The sequence below is a fragment of the Oncorhynchus masou genome, chromosome 11 (assembly GCF_036934945.1).
Source record: "Oncorhynchus masou masou isolate Uvic2021 chromosome 11, UVic_Omas_1.1, whole genome shotgun sequence".
NCBI lineage: Eukaryota > Metazoa > Chordata > Actinopteri > Salmoniformes > Salmonidae > Oncorhynchus > Oncorhynchus masou.
Genome location: NC_088222.1, coordinates 31807203 through 31832292, shown reverse-complemented (window position 1 = coordinate 31832292; position 25090 = coordinate 31807203). Strand labels below are relative to the sequence as shown.

Genomic DNA, 25090 nt, shown 5'->3' with positions numbered 1-25090 from the left:
CCCCTATCTGTTCAGTCACTTGCCCAGTTCAAGGAATTCCTCAAAGTTGAGCACGCCTTGTTTCATCGAGTGAAAGCTACCTCCTGGGGTTCCAACTAAGATCACTTTCTGTGTGAGTCGACATCTGAGGAGTGGATACAGAACAAAGCACTAAACCTCAGCTTCATCTACAGAGTAAGTGACCAACTGTACTGTTCTGTACTACTTCTTGTAACTGTGATCCACTAACTCTCCAAGCTGTAATTCAGACACTGTAATCTAATGTACTGTGCAGTGTGTAGAGATTATGTGTGAGAGGACAGGTTGCGGTGTGCAGCATACAGTTGAAGTCGGAAGTTTACATACTTCGGTTGGAGTCATTAAAACTTGTTTTTCAACAACTCCACAAATGTCTTATCAACAAACTATAGTTTTGGCATGTCGGTTAGGACATCTGCTTTGTGCATGACAAGTATTTTTTTCCAGCAATTGTTTACAGACAGATTATTTCACTTATAATTCACTGCATCATAATTCCAGTGGGTCATCAGTTTACATACACTAAGTTGACTGTGCCTTTAAAAAGCTTGGAAAATTCCAGAAAATTATGTCATGGCTTTAGAAGTTTCTGATAGGCTAATTGATATCAATTGCGTCAATTGGAGGTGTACCTGTGGATGTACTTCAAGGTGTACCTGTGGAGGTCTACCTTCAAACTCAGTGCCTCTTTGCTTGACATCATGGAAAAATCCAAAGAAATAAGCCAAGACTTCAGAAAAAAGACCCCCACAAGTCTGGTTCATCCTTGGGAGCAATTTCCAAATGTCTGAAGGTACCAGGTTCATCTGTGCAAACAATAGTACGCAAGTATAAACACCATGGGTCCACGCAGCCGTCATACCGCTCAGGAAGGAGACGCGTTCTGTCTCCTAGAGATGAATGTACTTATGTGCAAAAAGTGCAAATCAATCCCAGAACAACAGCAAAGGACCTTGTGAAGATGCTGGAGGAAACAGGTACAAAAGTATCTATATCCACAGAAAAATGAGTTCTATATCGACTGGTGCACTTCACAAGATAGATGACATCATGTGGTAGGAAAATTATGTGGATATAATGAAGCAACATCTCAAGACATCAGTCAGGAAGTTAAAGCTTGGTCGCAAATGGGTCTTGCAAATGGACAATGACCCCAAGCATACTTCCAAAGTTGTTGCAAAATGGCTTAAGAACAACAAAGTCAAGGTATTGGAGTGGCCATCACAAAGCCCTGACCTCAATCCTATGGAACATTTGTGGGCAGAACTGAAAAGGCATGTGTGAGCAAGGAGGCCTACAAACCTAACTCAGTTACACCAGCTCTGTCAGGAGGAATGGGCCAAAATGCACCCAACTTATTGTGGGAAGCTTGTGGAAGGCTACCCTTAAACGTATGACCCAAGTTAAAACAATTTAAAGGAAATGCTACCAAATACTAATTGAGTGTATGTAAACTTCTGACCCACTGGGAATGTGATGAAAGAAATAAAAGCTGGAATAAATCCTTCTCTCTGCTATTATTCTGACATTTTACATTCTTAAAATAAAGTGATGATCCTAACTGATTTAAGACAGGGAATTTTTACTACGATTAAATGTCAGGAATTGCAAAAAACTGAGTTTAAATGTATTTGGCTAAGGTTTATGTAAACTTCCGACTTCAACTGTATTTGTTGTTGAAACTGGCCTTTTGGCATTTGGTGCATGTGCATAACAATGAACACCAAGGTGTTAGCACTAAAATCTAAAAGGTATTGCTTTTGTATGTATACATTTGAGGAGTCTGAAATGGAGTTTGATATTTCTATGTCCGCAGTAATGCCAGTCCCACTGGTGTGGTATTTTATGGTGCAGTCTTTGTTTTTGTTGACATTCCACAACTGACTGGTGGTTGTCTCCTGCCCATCTTATCTCTGTTGACTGCAGCCACACCAACTCCCATGTTACACAAACATGCTTGGGGGGGGGGGGGGGGACGTGAAAAAATACCACACAAAAACACTACAATGCCTTCAGAAAGTATTCATGCCATTTGACTCCACATTTTGTTATGTTACAGTCTCAATTCAAAATGTTTTTTTTTCTCTCACCCATCTACACACAATACCCCATAATGACAAAGTGAAAACATGTTTTTTTTTACAAGTTTTTGCAAATGTATTTAAAATTTAATGGAGAAGTATCTAATTTACATACGTATTCACACTTCAGAGACAATACTTTGTCGAAGCACCTTTCTCATCATGGGGATTGTGTGTAGGCCAGTGACAAATGTTTTTTTTAATACATTTTCAATTCAGGCTGTAACACAACAAAATGTGAAAAAAGTCAAGGGGTGTAATTCCTCTCTGAAGACTCTGTATGTTGCAGCATTTTACTGCTTTACTGTAAGAACACACAGTAAGTATAGACTGCATGTAGAAATGCTTCTCTAAGATGTGTTCTAGTGGCCAGTGCCATGCAACCTCTCTTCTGTGTTGTCTTCAGGTCAGATTTATATCTGCTATTTGTGAATTGTTTAGTGTGATCTGGTGCATAATGTGCACAGTAATTCACCAAACTGTTGTAAAACGCAGAGGTAAAGTTCATCTTAAAGTCATGATCTCTCCAGCATGTCACCACAACTTGGGATTCTTTATGGGCTGTAATGGAGTAATGCTCACTGACTTTCACATTCACTTTGTAATGAGAAATGGTGGACAACTTGAACCCAGGCATATCCCCCTAAATTTTTCTCCCTACATCTGTCTCCGTTGGTCTCAATTTGTCGATCTGTCTTTCCCCACTCTCTGTCTCTTTCTCTCTTAATCTCTCTCTTTTTCTCTCTCTCAACATTATGATGTGAATGAAGATCGTTTCACTTCAAAATGAATATAACTCAGAGCACTGCATCTCAATATGATTTAAATGAATAGCACATCTCCTCTACCTGATTTTAACAATGGCAGTAGATACAGAACACTAGCAGAGATAGAAGTAAGTATAAGTGTTATTGGAGTCCAAATTATAGAGAGACAAAGTGAATATAAAGATTGAAGATATGAAGTAACCAGAGTACAGGGAAAATAACTTGACTGATAATCTTGTGACATTTATAGATTTTCTACTTCCTGTGCTGGATCACTGATTCGGACAGGTATGATGGCCAGCGACCTCCAGATGAACTCTGAACAATTGAGATCGAAGCCTTCCACCAGATGCAGGAGCCCTTTCAACAGCATCAAGGTAGGCTGCGTCACCTCAAGACTACATATAACATTTCCACTTGCAACTAGCGCCAAATGTCAATTACATACCAGTAGTAGCAAAGGAATAGAAATATATGAGAGTAGATTTACTTTTTAGAACGCCACGCAACATTGCTGATGAGCAAAATTGCATTTTACCGTCCGGCTGTTGCTGTTGTGTGTACAATTTCCAAAATTATTGGTTCTCGTTTATTACATTTGACTCCCAGTGGTGTAAAGTACCTCTTAAGGATTCACCCCTTTTTTAAAATTTTTGCCTCAAATGACATACCCAAATCTAACTGCCTTTAGCTCAGGACCTGAAGCAAGGATATGCATATTCCTGATACCATTTGAAAGGAAAAACTTGGCAGTTTGTGGAAATGTGAAATTTATGTAGGAGAATATAACACATTGGATCTGGTAAAAGATACGTATTTTTCCTGCCCAGGCTCAATTTAGAATTTGGCCACTGGATGGCAGCAGTGTATGTGCAAAGTTTTAGACTGATCCAATGAACCATTGCATTCTGTTCAAATGTTGTATCAAGACTGCCCAAATATGCCTAATTGGTTTATTAAGACATTTTCAAGTTCATAACTATATGCACTCTCCTTAAACAATAGCATTGTATTATTTCACTGTAATAGCTACTGTAAATTTGACAGTGCAGTTAGATTAACAATAATTTAAGCTTTCTACGAATATCAGATATGTCTATGTCCTGTGAAATGTTCATGTTACTTACAACCTCATGCTAATTGCATTAGCCTACGTTAGCTCAACCGTCCGGCGTGGGACCCACACTTTCCTTTAGAAAGTTTAAGTAAAAATACTTTGAAGTAATACTCAAGTCATTTTTTGGAGTATTTGTACTTTGCATATTTTTGACTACTTTTACTTTTACACATTCCTAAAGAAAATAATGTACTTTTTACTCCATACATTTTCCCTGACACCCAACACTACTCATTATATTTCGATTGCTCAGGCAGGACAGCAATATGGTCCCATTGATGCACCAATCACAATAATACATTGTCATCCTTACTGCCTTTGATCTGGCGGACTCACTAAACACAGATATTGCATTTGTAAATGATTGATGTGTGGGAGTGTGCCCCTGTCTGTCTATAAATTAAAAAAACAGAAAATTGTGGCGTCTGGTTTGCTGAATATAAGGAATTTGATGTATAGTGTTTCCTTTTTAATTTACTCAGGTATGACAACTGAGTACCTTTTCTACCACTGTACTTAAGTACATTTTAAACCAGATACTTTTAGACTTTTCCTCAAGTAATATTTTACTGGGTGACTTTCACTTTTACTTGAGTCATTTTCTATTGATACCTTTCTTTACTTTTGCTCAGGTATGAAAATGTAGTATTTTTTACACAATTATTTACTCCTGCATCTCACCTCTCACATCATTACTCCCAAGTCTCAGTGAGTGTCAGTGTTCAAGAGCATCAAATCTGTGATGCGTTGTGAGTAATTCGACTGATCTCCAAAGAATAATTAGTAGTTATTTATGATTGAAGTTGATTTGTAAATAATCTGCAATGTTGAAAAAGCCCAGTGAGGTCAAAGGGCAAATCTATGTCTACAGACTGCTGTTCAGGAGTCCAGAAGATTTAGACTTGGATTCTGTGATGTTAGGGTCACAGAGACAGCTAGCGTGCAAACATTAAGAAGTTTAAGCTCCATTAATTGACAGCATATCCTCATGTTGTGGACTGGAGGCAAAAAAGTCCATCGTCAGAGAGGAAAGGGAGCAAATCTTCCTGGTTTTGCTGAAATGTAGTTTATTTCTTAATGTAGTGAACACTTTGATGTGTGTCCTGTAGTCTAATGTGATTTTCCTCTGTAGCCCCAGGAAGGGTTTTGTTTCCTGGTGTTTTCAGCACATCCTTGTAGTGTTCCCTTGAGTTAGAAACACATAAACTTGGCTTCTTGTATGTGTCTTTTAACTACATGAGTCTACTTCCTTGTGAATTCACTTGTAAAACTGTATCTTCAGGAGAGTTAAAAGATAAGAAACTTGGCAAATAAAGTATGACTTTAAAAAGATTAGGGTTAGGCAGTTTGTATTACGTGTAAACACATTATGTTCTGTGAGTGAAAATCCTCATAAAGTTACCCATAGGCCTACAGAGTGGCCATTCTAAAGAGAGAAAACCAGACCCTCTATAGCCCTCCAGGTAACTACAGTAGCATTACGTTTTGTTATATTACATCATTTCTTTACATAAATGTTTCATACGTGAAACATGACAAGGTTCCACATAACGTTCTCCTGAATATTTGAATGAGACTTTTGAGCTTTCTGTAGACCATTGACCAGATCTGTTATATTAATTATGAATGATTCCTACTACACGTCTCTACAGTCTGTCAGCCTCTCTCTCCACTAGTTCTTCGTGCTATGCCATGGTATGCTCCAGCTGGCCCAACTGTTGGTGTCTGGGTATCTGAAGAGCTCCATCTCCACTATAGAGAGACGCTACGGCTTCTCCAGCCAGAAGTCTGGCATCCTGGCCTCATTCAATGAGGTGAGCGTGCCATGAGCTGGTTCAGATAACAGGCTGATTTGTTGCAAATTCATCGGGTGAAGATGATTCTTTTCAGAAGATGTACTTTTAATTTTCACATGTGAGAGGGTGCACGTGAGTGTGTTAAGGTATGTGTGTGTGTGGACGTTTTTAACTATTCTTGTGGGGACTTCTGGTCCCCACAAGAATAGTAAATAAAACATTTTTTGACCAACTGGGGGCATTTTGTTAGTCCCCACAAGGTCAACTGCTTTTTCTAGGGGGTTTAGGGTTAAGGTTAGAATTAGGGTTAGGGTTAGAATTATGTAAAGGGTTAGGAGCTGAGGTTAGTTTTAGATTTAGGATTAGTAGCTAGGGTTAGGGTTAGGGTTAGGGTTAAGAGGATGCCTGGTTATTCTTTAAAAGTGCTTTTTTTTCAACATCTTAAATAAGCAAGCCCCATTTAAAAAAAATAGAACCAAGAACAGTTCACTCCAGACCTGACTGCCCTTGACCAGCACAAAAACATCCTGTGGCGTACTGCATTAGCACCGAATAGCCCCAGTGATATGTAACTTTTCAGGGAAGTTAGGAACCAATAGGCAGTTAGAAAAAGCTAGCCTTTGCTTTTCTAACATAAATGTACACCCTGTAGCACTAAATTCCAAAATGTTCTGGGACACTGTAAAGTCCATGGAGAATAAGAGCACCTCCTCCCAGCTGTCCACTGCACTGAGGCTAGGAAACAATGTCACCATCGATAAATCCACGATAATTGAGAATATCAATTAGCATTTTTCTAACACTGGCCATGCTTTCCAACTGGCTACCCCTACCCCAGTCAACAACCCTGCACCCCCCACAGCAACTTGCCCAAGACTCCCCCATTTTTCCTTCACCCAAATCCAGATAGCTGAAATCTGGACCTCTACCAATCAGCCAGGCTAGACAATCTGGACCCTCTCTTTCTAAAATTATCTGCCGCAATTGTTGCAACCCCTATTACTAGCCTGCTCAACCTCTCTTTTGTATTGTCTGAAATCCTCAAAGAATGGAAAGCTGCTGCGGATATCCCCCTCTTCAAAGGGGGAGACACTCTAGACCCAAACTGTTACAGACCTATATCTATCCTACCCTGCCTTTCTAAGGTCTTTGAAATCCAAATTAACAAACAGATCACCGACCATTTCGAATCCCACCGCACCTTCTCCTCTATGCAATCTGGTTTCCGAGCTGGTCATGGGTTCACCTCTGCCACGCTCAAGGTCCTAAATGATATCATAACCGCCATCGATAAGAGACAATACTGTGCAGCTGTATTCATCGACCTGGCCAAGGCTTTTGACTCTGTCAATCACCACATTCTTATCGACAGACTCAAATGCCTTGGTTTCTCAAATGACTGCATCGCCTGGTTCACCAACTACTTCTCAGACAGAGTTCAGTGTGTCAAATCGGAGGGCCTGTTGTCTGGACCTCTGGTAGTCTCTATGGGGGTGCCAAAGGGTTCAATTCTCGGGCCGACTCTTTTCTCTGTATACAACAATGATGTCTCTCTCGCGGCTGGTGATTTTCTGATCCACCTCTATGCAGACGACACCATTCTGTATACTTCTGGCCCTTCTTTGGACACTGTGTTAACTAACCTCCAGACGAACTTCAATGCCATACAACTCTTCTTCCGTGGCCTCCAACTGCTCTTAAATTTAAGTAAAACTAAATGCATGCTCTTCAACCGATCGCTGCCCACACGCCCAGCATCACTACTCTGGACAGATCTGACTTAGAATATGTGGACAATGACAAATACCTAGGTGTCTGGTTAGACTGTAAACTCTCCTTCCAGACTCACATTAAGCATCTCCAATCCAAAATTAAATCTAGAATCATCTTCCAATTTTGCAAAAAAGCATCCTTCACTCATGCTGCCAAACATGCCCTCGTAAAACTGACTATCCTACCGATCCTTGACTTCGGCGATGTCATTTACAAAATAGCCTCCAACACTCTACTCAGCAAATTGGATGCAGTCTATCACAGTGCCATCCATTTTGTCACCAAAGCCCCATATACTACCCACAACTGCTCTCGTTGGCTGGCCCTCGCTTCATATTTGTCGCCAAACCCACTCCCTCCAGGTCATCTATAAGTCTTTGCTAGGTAAAGCCCCACCTTATCTCAGCTCACTGGTCACCATAGCAGCACCCACCCGTAGCACGCTCTCCAGCAGGTATATTTCACTGGTCATCCCCAAAGCCAATTCCTCATTTGGCCGCCTTTCCTCCCAGTTCTCTGATGCCAATGACTGGAACGAATTGCAAAAATCACTGAAGCTGGAGACTCATATCTCCCTCTCTAACTTTAAGCACTAGCTGTCAGAGCAGCTCACAGATCACTGCACCTGTACATAGCCCATCTGTAAATAGCCCAACCAACTACCCCATCCCCATACTGTTATTTTTTATTTTTTGCTCCTTTGCAGCCCAGTATCTCTGCTTGCACATTCATCTTCTGCACATCACTCCAGTGTTTAATTGCTACATTGAAATTATTTCGCCGCTATGGTCTATTTATTGCCCTACCTCCTTTATCTTACCTCATTTCCACACACTGTATATTGAATTTTCTATTGTGTTTTTGACTGTATGTTTGTTTATTCCATGAGTAAGTCTGTGTTGTTGTTTGTGTCGCATCGCTTTGCTTAATCTTGTTCACAACTGGCCTACCTGGTTAAATAAAGGTGAAATAATAAACATGTAAAAAGGTTAGGTTTTTTGGGGTTAAGGGTTAAGATTAAGGTTAGGGTAAGAGTACGGTTTAGTGTTAGGTTTAGGGTTAGGGAAAATAGGATTTTAAATGGGCCTGAATTTTTTGTCCCCTCAAGGCAAGGTTAGCCGTACAAGACTGTGTGTGTGTGTGTGTGTGTGTGTGTGTGTGTGTGTGTAGGTGGGGAACACGGTCCTGATAGTGTTTGTGAGTTTCTTTGGTAGCCGTGTTCACCGGCCACGGTTCATCGGTGGAGGGGCACTGGTGGCCAGTCTGGCTGCTTTGATGATGGCCCTGCCTCATTTCATCAGTGGCCCCTATGAGTACACAGTCCACATCAGCCGTAAGTCACACACACACAAATGCAGACACGTACACACATTCAAATACACGCACGCACACACAAACACACATTTGTTTGAATCTCAAAACAAAAATACTTGTTATCACCTAACTTCTAACTCCTTCCTACCTCTTCCTTTGTTCCATAGAATCCAAGGATGACAACTCTGGTCTCTGCCAATTAGAGAGCTCCTTCCAAACACCCTTGTCCAATCACAGCTGCACACAGCAGGAAAGTCATGCTCAGCAGGGCGTATTCCCGCTCCTGCTCCTAGGACAGCTACTCCTGGGAATCGGTGGCGTTCCCATCCAACCCTTCGGGATCTCCTACATTGATGACTACGCCAGCAAGAGAAACTCTCCCTTCTACCTCGGTATGATCACTGGGAATGACTGGGATACACAGAAAATTCTTGGAATACTGGGAAAACACATTCTGATGGAGGTCTTTTGGGCCAAAACGTCAGTTTTTTTAAACTACAAATCAATAGATTATTGTTGCTTTTTAAGAGGGAGCGTTCCACCATACTTCTGCAACATTCCTGCAACTTTTGCCTGCACTCTATAACCTCCAATACTGGGAATACTTGCAGGGATGTTAGATGGAGTGCTAGATGAGACATTTCACACATAACCCTGGTGCAGAAGGTGAACAAAATAGCAATGAAACAAAAGTGAATGTTTTGTATCCACTCATTGTTTGCAGCTCTCAAGGCTGTGTCAAGTTTAGTCTAAAAACCATGAGCAGACTTTCATTTTCTTTTCATCAACTCGGAAGTATGATCTGGGGAGAAGCAAATCATGAGCAGTCGCACTTTATTTTCTGTTTAACTGTATTGACCCCACAACAGGAGTGTTAAGTCCGACTGTGGTTCCCCCCTGCAGGTATTCTCCTGGCTGTCACGTCTATCGGTCCTGCATTTGGTTTCATGATGGGCTCCTTCATGCTGAATCTTTATGTCGACATCGATAAGATGTCCAAAGGTTAGCACACTTGCTCACGCACGCACGCACACACTCACACACACACACACACACACACTCACACAAACACGCTCGCACGCACACACACACACACACACACACAAACACGCACGCACGCACACACACACACACACACACACAGTCCCAGGCACTCCTCAGATGTTCACAGCATGTCAGAAGTGTTTAATCTAGAGTTGATATAGGGAAGGAACATCCAGGGGTCATGTTTTCTCTTATCACACTACTGACAATGAGTTTCACCAAAATTTAACGAGGATTGAGGGTTGGTGATGACCCAGGATGTGGACATAAACATAGGGTTAGGTTTGAACTGGGAGGTTTGAACTGTGATGTGGACATAAAACTAGGGTTACACAGAACCCAAACTGGCTGTGCGCGTGCGCCATCGTGCATCAATTTATTTTGTCCCCCCACACCAAACCTGCTAGCTATTTTGTCCTATTTAGTTAGCTTGCTGTTGCTAGATAATTTGTCCTGGGATATAATCATTAGGTTGTTATTTTACCTGAAATGCACAAGGTCCTCTACTCCGACAATTCATCCACACATAAAATGGTCAACCGAATCGTTTCTAGTCATCTCTCCTCCTTCCAGGCTTTTTCATCTTTGAACTTATATCGTGATTGGCATCTAAACTTTCATAGAATTACCACAACAACCAGCAACACAGTTCGTCTTTCAATCACCCACGTTGGTATAACCAATGAGGAAATGGCACGTGGATACCTGCTTCTAAAAACCAATGAGGAGATGGGAGAGGCAGGACTTTCAGTGCGATCTGCGTCAGAAGTAGAAAGGACTTCTATTTTAGCCCTTGGCAACGCAGATGCTCGTTGATGCGCGCGAGCAGTGTGGGTGCAATAATTGAATAACATAGATTTCTACATTTATTTTGCAGCGCGCTCGCACACAACGTGAGCGGTGTAGTCAGGGTATTAGGGTTGAGCCGGGATGTTGACATGAAGCTAGGGTTAGTGTTGAACCGGGATGTGGACATAAAGCTAGGGTTAGTGTTGAACCGGGATGTGGACTTAAAGCTAGGGTTACTGTTGAACCGGGATGTGGACATAAAGCTAGGGTAAGTGTTGAACCGGGATGTGGACATAAAGCCAGGGTTAGTGTTGAACAGGGATGTGGACATAAAGCTAGGGTTAGTGTTGAACCAGGAAGTGGACTTAAAGCTAGGGTTAGTGTTGAACAGGGATGTGGACTTAAAGCTAGGGTTAGTGTTGAACCGGGATGTGGACATAAAGCTAGGGTTAGTGTTGAACCAGGAAGTGGACATAAAGCTAGGGTTAGTGTTGAACCGGGATGTGGACATAAAGCTAGGGTTAGTGTTGAACCGGGATGTGGACATAAAGCTAGGGTTAGTGTTGAACCGGGATGTGGACATAAAGCTAGGGTAAGTGTTGAACCGGGATGTGGACATAAAGCCAGGGTTAGTGTTGAACAGGGATGTGGACATAAAGCTAGGGTAAGTGTTGAACCAGGAAGTGGACATAAAGCTAGGGTTAGTGTTGAACCAGGAAGTGGACTTAAAGCTAGGGTTAGTGTTGAACAGGGATGTGGACTTAAAGCTAGGGTTAGTGTTGAACCGGGATGTGGACATAAAGCTAGGGTTAGTGTTGAACCAGGAAGTGGACATAAAGCTAGGGTTAGTGTTGAACCGGGATGTGGACATAAAGCTAGGGTTAGTGTTGAACCGGGATGTGGACATAAAGCCAGGGTTAGTGTTGAACCGGGATGTGGACATAAAGCCAGGGTTAGTGTTGAACCGGGATGTGGACATAAAAATAGGGTTAGTGTTGAACCGGGATGTGGACATAAAGCTAGGGTTAGTGTTGAACCGGGATGTGGACATAAAGCTAGGGTTAGGGTTGAACCGGGATGTGGACATAAAGCTAGGGTTAGGGTTGAACCGGGATGTGGACATAAAGCTAGGGTTAGGGTTGAACCGGGAAGTGGACATAAAGCTAGGGTAAGTGTTGAACCGGGATGTGGACATAAAGCCAGGGTAAGTGTTGAACCGGGATGTGGACATAAAGCCAGGGTTAGTGTTGAACAGGGATGTGGACATAAAGCTAGGGTTAGTGTTGAACCGGGATGTGGACATAAAGCTAGGGTAAGTGTTGAACCGGGATGTGGACATAAAGCCAGGGTTAGTGTTGAACAGGGATGTGGACATAAAGCTAAGGTTAGTGTTGAACCAGGAAGTGGACATAAAGCTAGGGTTAGGGTTGAACCGGGATGTGGACATAAAGCTAGGGTTAGTGTTGAACCAGGAAGTGGACATAAAGCTAGGGTTAGTGTTGAACCAGGAAGTGGACATAAAGCTAGGGTTAGGGTTGGAATACAATATAGGGTGGGTTATGTACTAAGGATCACGTTAGGGTGTTTTCTTTACATGCCTGAGTTTGAAGCAGTGAGTAAAATCAGGTGTTAATGAAGACTAGCTGGAATAATATTAATGATAGCGATGACCTTCACTCCGCTCCTGTGAATTCTAACAAGCAAATATTCAACCTCCTTCTGTGTGAACCAAAGCCACCACTACAGACATGTTCTCACCCTGCAATGCTTCAGATACCTCTAAAACTGGATTTACAACAATCATGGCCAGTGTCCTAAAGCGAAAAACGTATTAAATACAAAAACAGGAAAACCTTATTTACACAAGTATTCAGACCGGTGCATCCTGTTTCCATTGATCATCCTTGAGATGTTTCTACAACTTGATTGGAGTTCACCTGTGGTAAATTCAATTGATTGGACAATATTTGGAAAGGCACATACCTGTCTATATAAGGTCCCACAGTTGACATGAGGTTGAAGGAATTGTCCGTAGAGCTCAGAGACAGGACTATGTTGAAAAACAGATCTGGGGAAGGGTACAAAACAATGTATGAAGCATTGAAGGTCCCCAAGAACACAGTGGCCTCCAGTTTGGAACCAGCAAGACTCTTCTTAGAGCTGGCAAATAATAAATAAAAGAAGTTTGGAACCAGCAAGACTCTTCCTAGAGCACAGAGTTCCTTTGTGGAGATGGGACCTTCCAGAAGGCCTTTATGGTAGAGTGGCCAGACTGATGCCACTCCTCAGTAAAAAGCACATGACAGCCCGCTTGTAGTTTGCCAAAAGGCACCTAAAGACTCACAGACCATGAGAAACAAGATTATTTGGTCTGATGAAGCCAAGATTGAACTCTTTGGCCTGAATGCCAAGCGTCACGTCTGGAGGAAACCTGGCACCATCCCTATGGTGAAGCATGTTGGTGGTAGCATCATGCTGTGGGGATGTTTTTCAGCGGCAGGGACTGGGAGACTAGTCAGGATCGAGGCAAAGATGAAAACAGAAAAGTACAGAGATCCTTGATGAAAACCTGCTCCAGAGCACTCAGAACCTCTGACTGGTATGAAGGTTCACCTTCCAACAGGACAACGACCCTAAGCACACAGCCAAGACAACACAGGAGTGGCTTTGGGACAAGTCTCTGAATGTCCTTGAGTGGCCCAGCCAGAGGCCAGACTTGAACCCAATCGAACATCTCTGGAGAGACGTGAAAATAGCTCTGCAGCGACGCTCCTCAGAAGAATGGAAGAAACTCCCTAAATACAGGTGTGCCAAGCTTGTAGTGTCATACCCAGGAAGACTTGTTTTTAAAAAATAAATTAGTTTCTGCTTTGTCATTATGGGCTATTGTGTGTAAATTGACAGGAAAAAAACAATATAACCCATTTTAGAATAAGGCTGTAATGCAACAAAATGTGGAAAAAAACAAGGGATCTGAATACTTTCCTAATGCACTGCATATAATGAATAATTTAATTTATTTACTTCTGTAAAACAGTGCATGATATGAGATTCATTTCTATGAGAGAAATCTGCTTTACTCCCTTTTTGGAGTAAAATAGGTTCTTAATTGGAATTTGGGTTCCTACACTCAGTGTGACCTCATTCAACAGAACATTTAACCTCCGGCAAACTGATAGCAGTTTCCAGGAAGAAATCACTCTCTTTCACTGGGAGAAGCTCCACATTCATTTTCAATGACTGAAAGTGAAAGACTGTGATTTCTTCCTGGAAACTGCTATCAGTTTGACGGAGATTCAATGTTCTGTTGCATGATACCTAGGGAAAAAACAACTTTCTCTGAACACTGTCTAAAATTGCTGAAAACGTTTTAACATATTGAAACCAGGAACTGAGATCAGGGTACACTTCTATACATACAGTGCATTTGATTCAATTTATTATTTGATTTAATAGTTTCATCAAATATTTTTATTTTATTATTGATCATGTACTTTGCCACTAGTACAATAACATGTCTCTCTCCTGTCTGCAGATGAGATAGGTCTGGAGAGAGGGGACCCTCGCTGGGTGGGAGCCTGGTGGTTGGGCTTTGTCGTGGCAGCTTCCTTCCTCTTTCTCACCTCCCTGCCCTACCTCTTCTTCCCCCAACAGATGCCAAAAGAGGTGATTGTGTACCAGCTGTGTCACAGTCATGACATGTATTTATGATTTATTGACTCTAATGAAAGTTGCACAATCTTCTCTCGTAGAAAATATGTGGTTCAGAGCAGGTGAAAGTGGTGTGGTTTGACCTTGTTGAATAAGGTTTTGGCTCATATCCATCATTCTGAGAAAAAAAATCAGATTTTGGTTCATGTTTCTCTAATCAGGCATCTAGCACAAAGAAGAATACTCGTGCCAGGTCTTGCTCAATAGTGAAAGAGTCTGGATATCACATTAACATGCCAGAGCATAACTTGGCGTGCACACACACACACGCACGCACGCACACACACACACACACACACACACACACACACACACACACACACACACACACACACACACACACACACACACACACACACACACACACACACACACACACACACACACACACACACACACACACACACACACACACACACACACGAAAACAAACACAGACACACAGTCTCTCTCTCTCTCTCTCTCTTGAATGCTGGAGCTTTAAAAGGTCTAAAGCTTGGCGTGTAACTTGAATGCACTGCATTGCAGCATACTTAGAATATGTGGACAACTACAAATACCTAGGTGTCTGATTAGACTGTATATTCTCCTTCCAGACTCACATTAAGCATCTCCAATCCAAAATTAAATCTAGAATCGGCTTCCTATTTCGCAACAAAGTATCCTTCACTCATGCTGCCAAACATACCCTCGTAAAACTGACTATCCTACCGATCCTTGACTTCGGGGATGTCATTTACAAAATAGCCTCCAACACTCTACTCAGAAAATTGTATGCAGTCTATCACAGTGCCATCCGTTTTGTCACCAAAGCCCCATATACTACCCACCACTGCGACCTGTATGCTCTCGTTGGCTGTCCCTCGCTTCATATTCGTCGCCACACCCACTGGCTCCAGGTCATCTATAAGTCTTTGCTAGGTAAAGCCCCACCTTATCTCAGCTCACTGGTCACCATAGCAGCACCTACCCGTAGCACGGGCTCCAGCAGATATATTTCACTGGTCACCCCCAAAGCCAATTCCTCCTTCGGCCGCATTTCCTTCCAGTTCTCTGCTGCCAATGACTGGAACGAACTGCAAAAATCACTGAAGCTGGAGACTCATATCTCCCCCACTAGCTTTAAGCACCAGCTGTCAGAACAGCTCACAGGTCACTGCACCTGTACATAGCCCATCTGTAAATAGCCCACCCAACCACCTCATCCCCATACTGTTTTTTATTTATTTTTGCTCTTTTGCATCCCAGTATCTCTACTTACACACTCATCTTCTGCACATCTATCACTCCAGTGTTTAATTGCTCAATTGAAATTATTTTGCCACTATGGCATATTTATTGCCTTACCTCCGTTGTCCTACCTCATTTGCACACACTGTATATAGACTTTTTCTATTGTATTATTGACTGTATGTTTGTTAATTCCATGTGTAACTTTGTGTTGTTGTATGTGTCGAACTGCTTTGCTTTATCTTGGCCAGGTGGCAGTTGTAAATGAAAACATGTTCTGAACTAGCCTACCTGGTTAAATAAAGGTGAAATAAAATAAAAAATACACTTTACATTTGATCATTTCGCAAACAGACAAACTATCTCTTGGCCACATCGTGTGACCCAGGTCTCTGCAAAGGCTATTAGAGAGAGTTAATGCAATACAGGCAGGATTACATGTTTACTGTACCGTATTCACACTCAAATCTGTTTTAACACGAGTAAAGAGAATACTTGTGGATCTTCCTCTCCCCTCTTTAGGAAGCTGCAGGCAATGCCAAAGAGCCCAGAGCCGAGGAGGAAAAGAAACCACTGCCAGACCCCGTCCAGGAGCTCACCCTCAAACAGTTCCTCAAAAGTTAGACTCTTTTATAAGACCACATCCGTCTGTTTCCTTTCCATTTCCCTTCATTGTGTCTGTGGGTAACTACATGGTGTTGAGGGTGACGGTCACTGTCATGATACTGATAGTATATGAAAAGTAGTTGTGGTGGTCTCTCTCTTCCTCTATTGTTGCTTTTCATCACTTGTTAAATATGATCTGAAGCAGTTAGCAGCGGCTTCGCTCGCCTCTTCCTTCTCCCCCTCGTCTCCCTCTCTTTCCCCTCCCCTTCTCTCTCCCAGGTTTCCCCCGTATCGCCCTGAGGACCCTGCGGAACCCCATCTACCTGTTGGTGGTGCTGGCACAGGTCCACCTGGCAGCTATGATAGCCGGCCTCGCCACCTTCATGGCCAAGTTCATAGAGCGCCAGTTCACTCAGACCGCCTCCTTCTCCAACATGATGATCGGTGAGACACACCATTCGTTATCTCTGTGGAACATCCTGGTTTAGATTACGGTTCATTTGAATAGAAATAAGACCAAATGGAAATTCAACCAATGGACCAAATGAAAATTAGAAAACTACCACGTAAACACTTTGAATCCCCTAAAGTCAATGTCCTCGCCCTGTAGAAATCTTATTTATTTATTTATTTAACTAGGCAAGTCAGTTAAGAACAAATTCTTATTTTCAATGACGGCCTAGGAACAGTGGGTTAACTGCCTGTTCAGGGGCAGAACGACAGATTTGTACCTTGTCAGCTCGGGGGTTTGAACTTGCAACCTTCCGGTTACAACGCTCTAACCACTAGGCTACTCTGCCGCCCCAAATCTGATTAGCATAGTAGAAAAATCTGCATAAAAATCTGTCAGATTAATTATCAACTGGAGGTAATCATTTACAGATGCTGTCCAGACGATAAAGACTCCATTGTATGTGCAGAGCACAGCCAATCAAACCCATGCCACCCATGTTTATAGCCTTGGAATACAATGTGTTCTCTTTGATGAACAGGTTCAAATCTGGATAGGATTTACTTGCCCTTTACCCCAGTGTTGTAGCCAGTTCTTTGGCGGGGTGCAAAATCACCAGTGTTAGCAACTGAAGCTGCCAATATATCAACATTTTCCATGACAACCAAATAAGGCTGACCATTTTTAGGAGGGGGTTAACAGAGCTAGGCAGAGGGGAACCACCCTGCATAAGTAATGGGAAACATTGGTTGTGTTCCAGATTGTCTTTCTCAAAGTCGGGATGCACACATCTCACCGTGTTTAATATCTCCGGAACCATATTAACATAGCTGTCTTCTGAGATGTGCAGGGCGACTGCAATTAACATGATCTGGAATGTGCCTACTGCTTTATTCTGAGTGACCCTCACTCTTTGATCTTTGTGTGCCTGTAGGTGGGGTGAACATCCCTCTGGCGGTGCTGGGCATTGTGCTGGGCGGGGCTCTGATGAGGAGGCTGAAAATTTCTACTAGAGGCTCCGCCCTCATGTGCACGTCAGCCATCTTGATGTGTATTCTCACCGCACTGCCTCTCCTCCTCCTCGGCTGCTCCACACAGAGGGTCACTGGCGTCTACCCCACCAAGTAGGTTGCCGTCTCAAAAGGTTACCTTCACCTCTCCACCCTCCTTAAAACAACACTTGAGCCATATGTTGCCATATTGTACCAGGCACCATGTCTCTTACATCTTCTTCTGTTCTCAGACAGAACAGGCCTTTGGAGTGTAGCTCTGGGTGCTCCTGTCCAACTGAGGCCTTTAACCCCGTGTGTGGCTCAGATGGGGTGGAGTTCAGATCGCCCTGTCATGCAGGCTGCTTGACCAAAGTACTGGATGACAACACCAGCAAAATCCTGGTAAACCACTACACCTGCCTATCCATTAATGGGCCGAATCCTAACTTCTCCTGGCCAACCATTCCCATTCAATGAATCTTCCATGTATTATATTTGCACATGAGCTTAAATAAGAAAGCAGAGAGAAAATGAAATCATATAAGATGCAGAATGACTGAAGAAACCCTAGATGATGGGTTTCAAGGTAGTAGACGTGTCAGACAGACTCTAAAGGGGCCTCACTTCTGCTTTACTGTCACAACCCGATGCCTACGGCATGGAAAACAGAGTTTAAAGCCAGACTCAGCATTCTTGAACCAACACACACACACACACACATGCACTCCACCATCACACAAAGCCTGGGAGAAGAATATTAGTTTTGCTTGAAGCCAGATAGACTGTTTCTTGATAATGTTTTTTCAACGTCTTTGTGAGATTCTCATTCATACCTACTAATGCCAACAGTTACTGCCAGATGCAATGGTGTGAGTCTGATTGGCCAGTGGTTAACGTCATGTGACTCTCTCTGACAGAAATACACCGACTGTGGCTGCATAGGGGTCAGCGGATCCTATGGTTATGCATTGCCAGGGACATGCGGTAGTGACTGTAAACACCTCCTCCTGCCCTTCATGATTCTCTCTGCTCTCACCTGCTTCATTGCATCATTCTCACAGACCCCATCCTACATGATGATACTGAGGTAGAACAGACACACACGCCATTCACACACAGGCCTAACATGATACTAACATACTGAACACACACACCAATGAGAGAGGGAGAGGGAGAGGGAGAGGGAGAGCATCTGCAAATCAAAGTCACGTACACAGATCTGCAGATGTTATTGCAGGTGCAGCAAAATGTTTGTTTCATGCTCCAATGCCTAGAAAACAATACGCACATAATCCAAAAAGGGAAAATAAATTAAGAAATATCAGAACGAGCTATGTCAGAGTTCAGGAAGATAAATATATATAATGGTGCGTATAGACAGAATGGACAGTATATGAGTAGCAATGGTGTGTACAGCAGTAGTTACATAGGTTGAGCCATGACTAAAATACAGTATATACATATAAAGTCTGTAAAACGGTGTGTAAACATTATTAAAGTGACCAATGTTCAATGATTATATGTAGGGGAAAAGGTCTCTATGGTGCATGCAACAACAAAGATTTCAAGATAAAGTGTGTGTGTGTGTGTGTGTGTGTGTGTGTGTGTGTGTGTGTGTGTGTGTGTGTGTGTGTGTGTGTGTGTGTGTGTGTGTGTGTGAGAGCGATAAGTCTGACATGGTTTACTGCATCCGTTCAGCTGTTGTGATTCACTCTGATTTAAACGCAGTTCCATCCAGCTGGCCAGTAGCCTCTTCACACAAGCACTGATTCTGTTACTGATGTTACCCATCACCCATCCTTTCACTCTCCGTCCCATCTACCCTTTTCATCAATTTGTCCTTCTCTCTCCCACTCTCCTCTGCAGGACAGTGAGACCAGAGGATAAGTCTTTTGCTGTGGGGGTTCAGTACATGCTCTTCAGAGTGCTGGGTGAGTTATAGTGTTACAGCCTGAATTTAAAATGGATTCAATTTAGATTTTATGTCACTGGCCTACACACAATACCACATAATGTCAAAGTAGAATTATGATTTTAGAAATTGTTACACATGAATAAAAATGAAAAGCTGAAAATGTCTTGAATCAATAAGTATTCAACCCATTTGTTATGGCAAGTCTAAATAAGTTCAGGAGTAACAAGTCACATAATGCTTAACAAGAAGTCAAAAAAACAAGTTGCATGGGCTCACACTGTGTGCATTAATAGTGTTTAAAATTATTTTTTAATGACTACCTGATCTCTGTACCCCACATATACAATTATCTGTAAGGTTCCTCAGCTGAGAAGTGAATTTCAAACACCGATACAATCGCAAAAAACAGGGATGTTTTCCATTGCCTCGCAAAGCAGGGCACCTATTGGTATCGGTAAAAATGTTTTTAAAAAGCAGACACTGAATATCCCTTTGAGCATGGTTATGCTATTAATTACACTTTGGATGGTGTATCAATACACCAAGTCACAACAAAGATATAGTTGCCGGAGAGGAAGGAAACTGTTCAGGGATTTCACCATGAGGCCAATGTTGACATTAAAACAGTTAAAGTTTAATGGCTGTGACAGGAAACAACTGAGGATGGATCAACAACATTGTAGTTACTTCACAATACTAACCTAAATGACAGAGTGAAAAGAAGGAAGCCTGTACAGTATAAAAAAACATTCCCAAACATGCTATTTGCAATAAGGACAAAAATAAACTTCAAGTCCTGAATAAAAGGCGTTATGTTTTGGGCAAATCCAACACAATACATCACTGGTTCAGCCTGCTTTCCAACAGGCACTGTGAGACAAATTCACCTTTCAGCAGGACAACAACCTAAAACACACAAGGCCAAATACAGTAAACACTGCACTGGATTTGCTTACCAAGACAACATTAAATAAGTGGCCTAGTTACAGTTTTGTCTTTAAAATCTATGGCAAGACTTGAAAATGGCTGTCTAGCAATAATCAACAACCAACTTGACAGAGCTTGAAGAATTAAGACATTTATAATGTGCAAATATTGTACAATCCAAGTGTGCAAAGCTCTTAGACTTACCCAGAAAGACTTTCAGCTGTAATCACTGCCAAATGTGATTCTAATGTGTACATATTGACTCAGGGGTATGAATACTTATGTAATCAAAACATTTTAGTGTTTATTTTCCTACTTTAAATTTTAAAAATTATTATTATTATTCATTTTTTTTTTACAAATGTTCATATTTTTCTTCTACTTTGACATTACAGAGTATTTTGTGTAGATCTATTACAATTAAATCCATTTTAATCCCACCTTTTAAAACAACAAAATGTGGAAAAGTCAAGGGGTGTGAATACTATCTGAAGACGCTGTATATCAGCATTACAAAGACAGCCACACTCACCTCTTTGCCTTGGATTCCAAGAAATTTAGATAAATGACCTACAGGGATTGACTTTTCTGCTCGAGCAGACATCCATCATTTTAACAGCAAATGTCTGGGAAACTGCCTTTTAAATATTTAACCCTAAATGTTACTCTGTTCTTCCTGTTAGGTGACATTAAAGGTATAGTAGAGTCAGCAATATGACGTAGATGCACAAAGCAAACAGCATAGTGGGTCAATTTCCACAACAACTAAGAGCATTGGAGCGAGATACCAAACTTCTCTGCTGTTTTGGTCCCGTGGCTACCACGTTGTAAAGTGTGAAGCATCTCACTCATTGCAATATCTGCGTTGCTGCTCATGCAATGTCATTTAGCTGACTCTACCTTTAAGCAGGACCATGGGCACAATGGAAATAAGACTCTACGGGGATAATTAATATAAAAACACTGCCACTCAAGAAGAATCCCCTCACAGGCACTCATCTAAATCTATGTTTACACAGTGTGTGCATGCATGTCTGTGTGCGTGCGTGCATGGATGTGTGTTTATAATTCTGTGTATGTGTGTCTCCAGCGTTCTTGCCAGCCCCAGTTCTGTATGGCACTGCCATAGACACCACCTGTATCATCTGGGGGAAGAAGTGTGGGAAGAACACGTCCTGTCACTACTACAACATGGACCTCTTCAGACAGAGGCAAGAGCCAACAGATATGTCAGCCATGTCAACCATACTAGAAAGTATTTGAGATGCACTTGATTTAGCATAGAGTAGTTACGGACCATTTTACCAGGCAAACTAAATCAAACACAGTTCAAGTATTTAAAAGTATTTCCAATACTCTATTTCTTAGATCCAGGCCTGTTATAGAGTATACAGTATGTCTGATATCCCCCCCTCTTTTCTGTGTGCAGGTTCCTGGGTCTGCAGGCATTCTTTGTCACCGGAGCGTTTGTCTGCTTCCTGCTGTCCCTCCTGGTCCTGAGACATAGGGCAGGAAAACAAGGCCAGCAGGCAGGACAGGGATACACTATGATTGACAGAGAGCAGAGTCCAGACAAGAACACTGCCTCCAAAGAATTGCAGAATATGGCAGCATGAGAGAGGCCTGATAGAGAAGGAGAACAGAAAAAAAGAAAGAACTGAATTGCGAACTGCGTAGAAAGTCTATTTCTATCCCCCAGAGGGTTACGATGAAGACTACAGAAATGAGAGCTGCTTCGAAAGTGTTGGGGAAGCTACTCTGAAAATATAGGTTACCAAGCTAGCAATTACTTCACACTGGAAGAAGTTAAGCTATACTAAAGCTACCCTTTAACAAAAATATATATTTTTATTAAACTAAAGTTACTTTGAAAAAGGAGTTCACTACATCCAAACTACTAAGTGAAAATTTATACAAATAAAAATGACATCTGAAATGTCATAGACTACCAGTTGCAATAACACATCACTTTGGGGTATCAACAGAATGTGTAATTTGCCTATTAAACACATATAGGCAAGTGAGAATTAAGTAATGTGTGGCTCAATTGGCAGAGCATGGTGCTTGCAATGCCAGGGTTGGGGGTCTGATTCCCATGGTGGACCAGTACAAAAATGAATAAATTTTGAATAAGCTCGTTTGCTAAATGAAAAAAAATAATTAGGCAGGTGTGATGCAGAAAAAACAAGATTATTGACTACATCACCCATTTTATTTTTGCAAAAAGGTAGGGTGTAGTTCCAGTAGTTAACTATACCCCTACATGGCAAAAGGTAATTAGGTGTGCAACTCTAGATTTCTTACATACTCATATTATTATTATTTGATTTCTTAGACCGCTCGAGCTTAAACGATTTAACACGAAACCAACTTCCAAATGCCCAGACTGCCCCAATTGGGGTTGCTTGAGAAAAATATTTTTGATAACATTTATACCTTTTGAACCATATCAATATTTAAATGAGCTCTATTAAGTTATTAACTCCAAACCAAGATTGAAATGTTCAGACTGACCCAACTTAGGTTTCCTGTCAAAGGATTTTCTTAAACTATGTATACTTTAACTATAAATGTGCAAAAATGAACATGAGTTTAAATGAGAACCATAGGAATACAGGGGTTGCTTATTAAAATAAACCCGTTCCTTGGCCAGTTAAGCTGAGCTACAAGACCAACTTTAAAACATTCTGGCTATACCTACTTCAAATTCTTTAAAATCTTTAACTATAACTACATGAATGTGTCCCACATTTGCATAGATTAACTCACCAGCAGTAACTCTTAGACCATTCAAACTAGAGACACCAAACCAACTTTCACATGTTCAGACTATCATAACTTCCAATTCTTAAAAAACGTATTCAATAGAACTATTCAAATTTGCATAAAATACCTCACCAACAGTAACTCTTGAACCATTCAAGCTAGAAACACCAAACCAACTGTCACATGTTCAGGCTATCCTATACCTTTCTAGTTACCTACTAAAAATACTACCATGTTTTAATTTAGTTCAAGTAACACCAAGCTACTGCAAAATGTATTTCAATTACTGCTTGAATAACATAGTTCCCTTCTCCCAAAACTGTGCATAGAGAAAGTACACCATTACTGCGCCCAAACTGACTGTAATAATGTGTACAGCAAGTGCTGTATCTGAGCCATGGCACGTTTACTATAGCATGTCATTCTCTGGGACCAGTCTGAGTAGTTCCCTATCCATTGAAACAGGGTCAGATCTTTTTCTATACCTCTTATAGTTAAGGTTAGGACTTGGGGAGGATAAGCTGCTATAAACTGATCCTAGACCTCTAGAGGGTAATCTCTACCTATAGTGAGTATTACAGGAGACACCTGATCTATGAACTGAAGATCAGCATTATCAGACCAAAGAGAGCATTAGACCATTTAAACCAAACTTACCAAACTAATGGTCTTCAGATGTTGGTTGCTTTATACCATTTTTATATACCATATATTTTTCTACAGATTTTTTACAAACTTTTTGTCCTTTGTAAACAATATAAAGTGGTGAACGTATACTTTCAAAGAAAATAATCATTATAGATTGAGGAGGTGCCTTACATATATACAACTCATATCATGTTTATAATCTTATCCTGTGAAGAAAAAAATGTAAATATTTTCACTACATTATATAAAATGGAATTTTTATTTGATGGACAATTCCACACAAGGCATCTGTTTCTCCATTGCTCTTGTCATGTAATGAGTTATGGTAGGCAAGCATTGTGAGTTCAAAGGCCCTTTCCAAACAGGGAAGAAATCATGCATGTAATGAACTAATGTGAACCCATGTGACATGGAAGAGGGGCATTGCTCTCCAAGGGGAGCGAGAGGAGGGAGGTGGAGATGGGGCGGGGATGTTGTGAAACCTGAGCCAAGCGTTTATAACTGCCATGCTGAGTGATGATACACAAGGTTAATAAACTCTATCAACAGACATGTTCAGTCCTCATCCTTTCACTGCAGAAAAGGTTGTGTCAAGGAGTCCTGGCAGGAGATCGCATGTTTTTACTTCATAGATTAACTGTGTCTTGCTGACTTACTGTCTTAAACAGGTATGGGGTGACACAAGCTGGTGCATGAACGATTGTGTGTGTGGACCTGCCAAGACCTCCCTAACATTGATATATCTGATATCTGAATGCACCTGAATCTCAGAATATCAGAGTTAACATCTGGGAGTCCTGCCATGTCCCACAGAGTCAAAAGGCAAAGTTCCAATTCCTGTTTTGATTTCAGAGAGACACATCATTCTTGAATTGTGAGTGTGTCTGCTGGCTGGCTCTAACACTGCTGCTTCCAGAACACTATGTTGGGGTATAGGGGAGTGTGAGTGAGTGAGTGAGTGAGTGAGTGAGTGAGTGAGTGAGTGAGTGAGTGAGTGAGTGAGTGAGTGAGTGAGTGAGTGAGTGAGTAGGCAAGTCAGTTAAGAACAAATTCTTATTTACAATGAAGGCCTACCATGGCCAAACCCGGACAACGCTGGGCCAATTGTGCACCGCCCTATGGGACTCCCAATCACGGCCGGATGT

At 41.7% G+C, this 25090-nt stretch overlaps 1 protein-coding gene across 3 annotated transcripts; it reads left to right on the top strand.

The window, feature by feature from the left end:
* Positions 1–24489, top strand: LOC135548539 (solute carrier organic anion transporter family member 2B1-like). 3 transcript variants are annotated; one of them, XM_064978252.1, is made up of 15 exons: positions 2–174; positions 3117–3243; positions 5660–5797; positions 8723–8885; positions 9034–9258; positions 9770–9868; positions 14235–14365; positions 16163–16259; positions 16526–16690; positions 17632–17821; positions 17941–18091; positions 18607–18776; positions 19556–19620; positions 21622–21742; positions 21961–24489. In XM_064978252.1, the coding sequence occupies exons 2-15, from the start codon at positions 3157–3159 to the stop codon at positions 22145–22147; spliced, it is 1989 nt and encodes a 662-aa protein (XP_064834324.1). In that variant the 5' UTR covers positions 2–174; positions 3117–3156; the 3' UTR covers positions 22148–24489. The 3 variants fall into 3 exon arrangements, with proteins under 3 accessions (XP_064834326.1, XP_064834324.1, XP_064834325.1); XM_064978254.1 differs by lacking the exon at positions 5660–5797 and having other exon boundaries at positions 1–174; XM_064978253.1 differs by lacking the exon at positions 2–174 and having other exon boundaries at positions 3170–3243; positions 5636–5797.
* Positions 24490–25090: the final 601 nt, after the last annotated feature.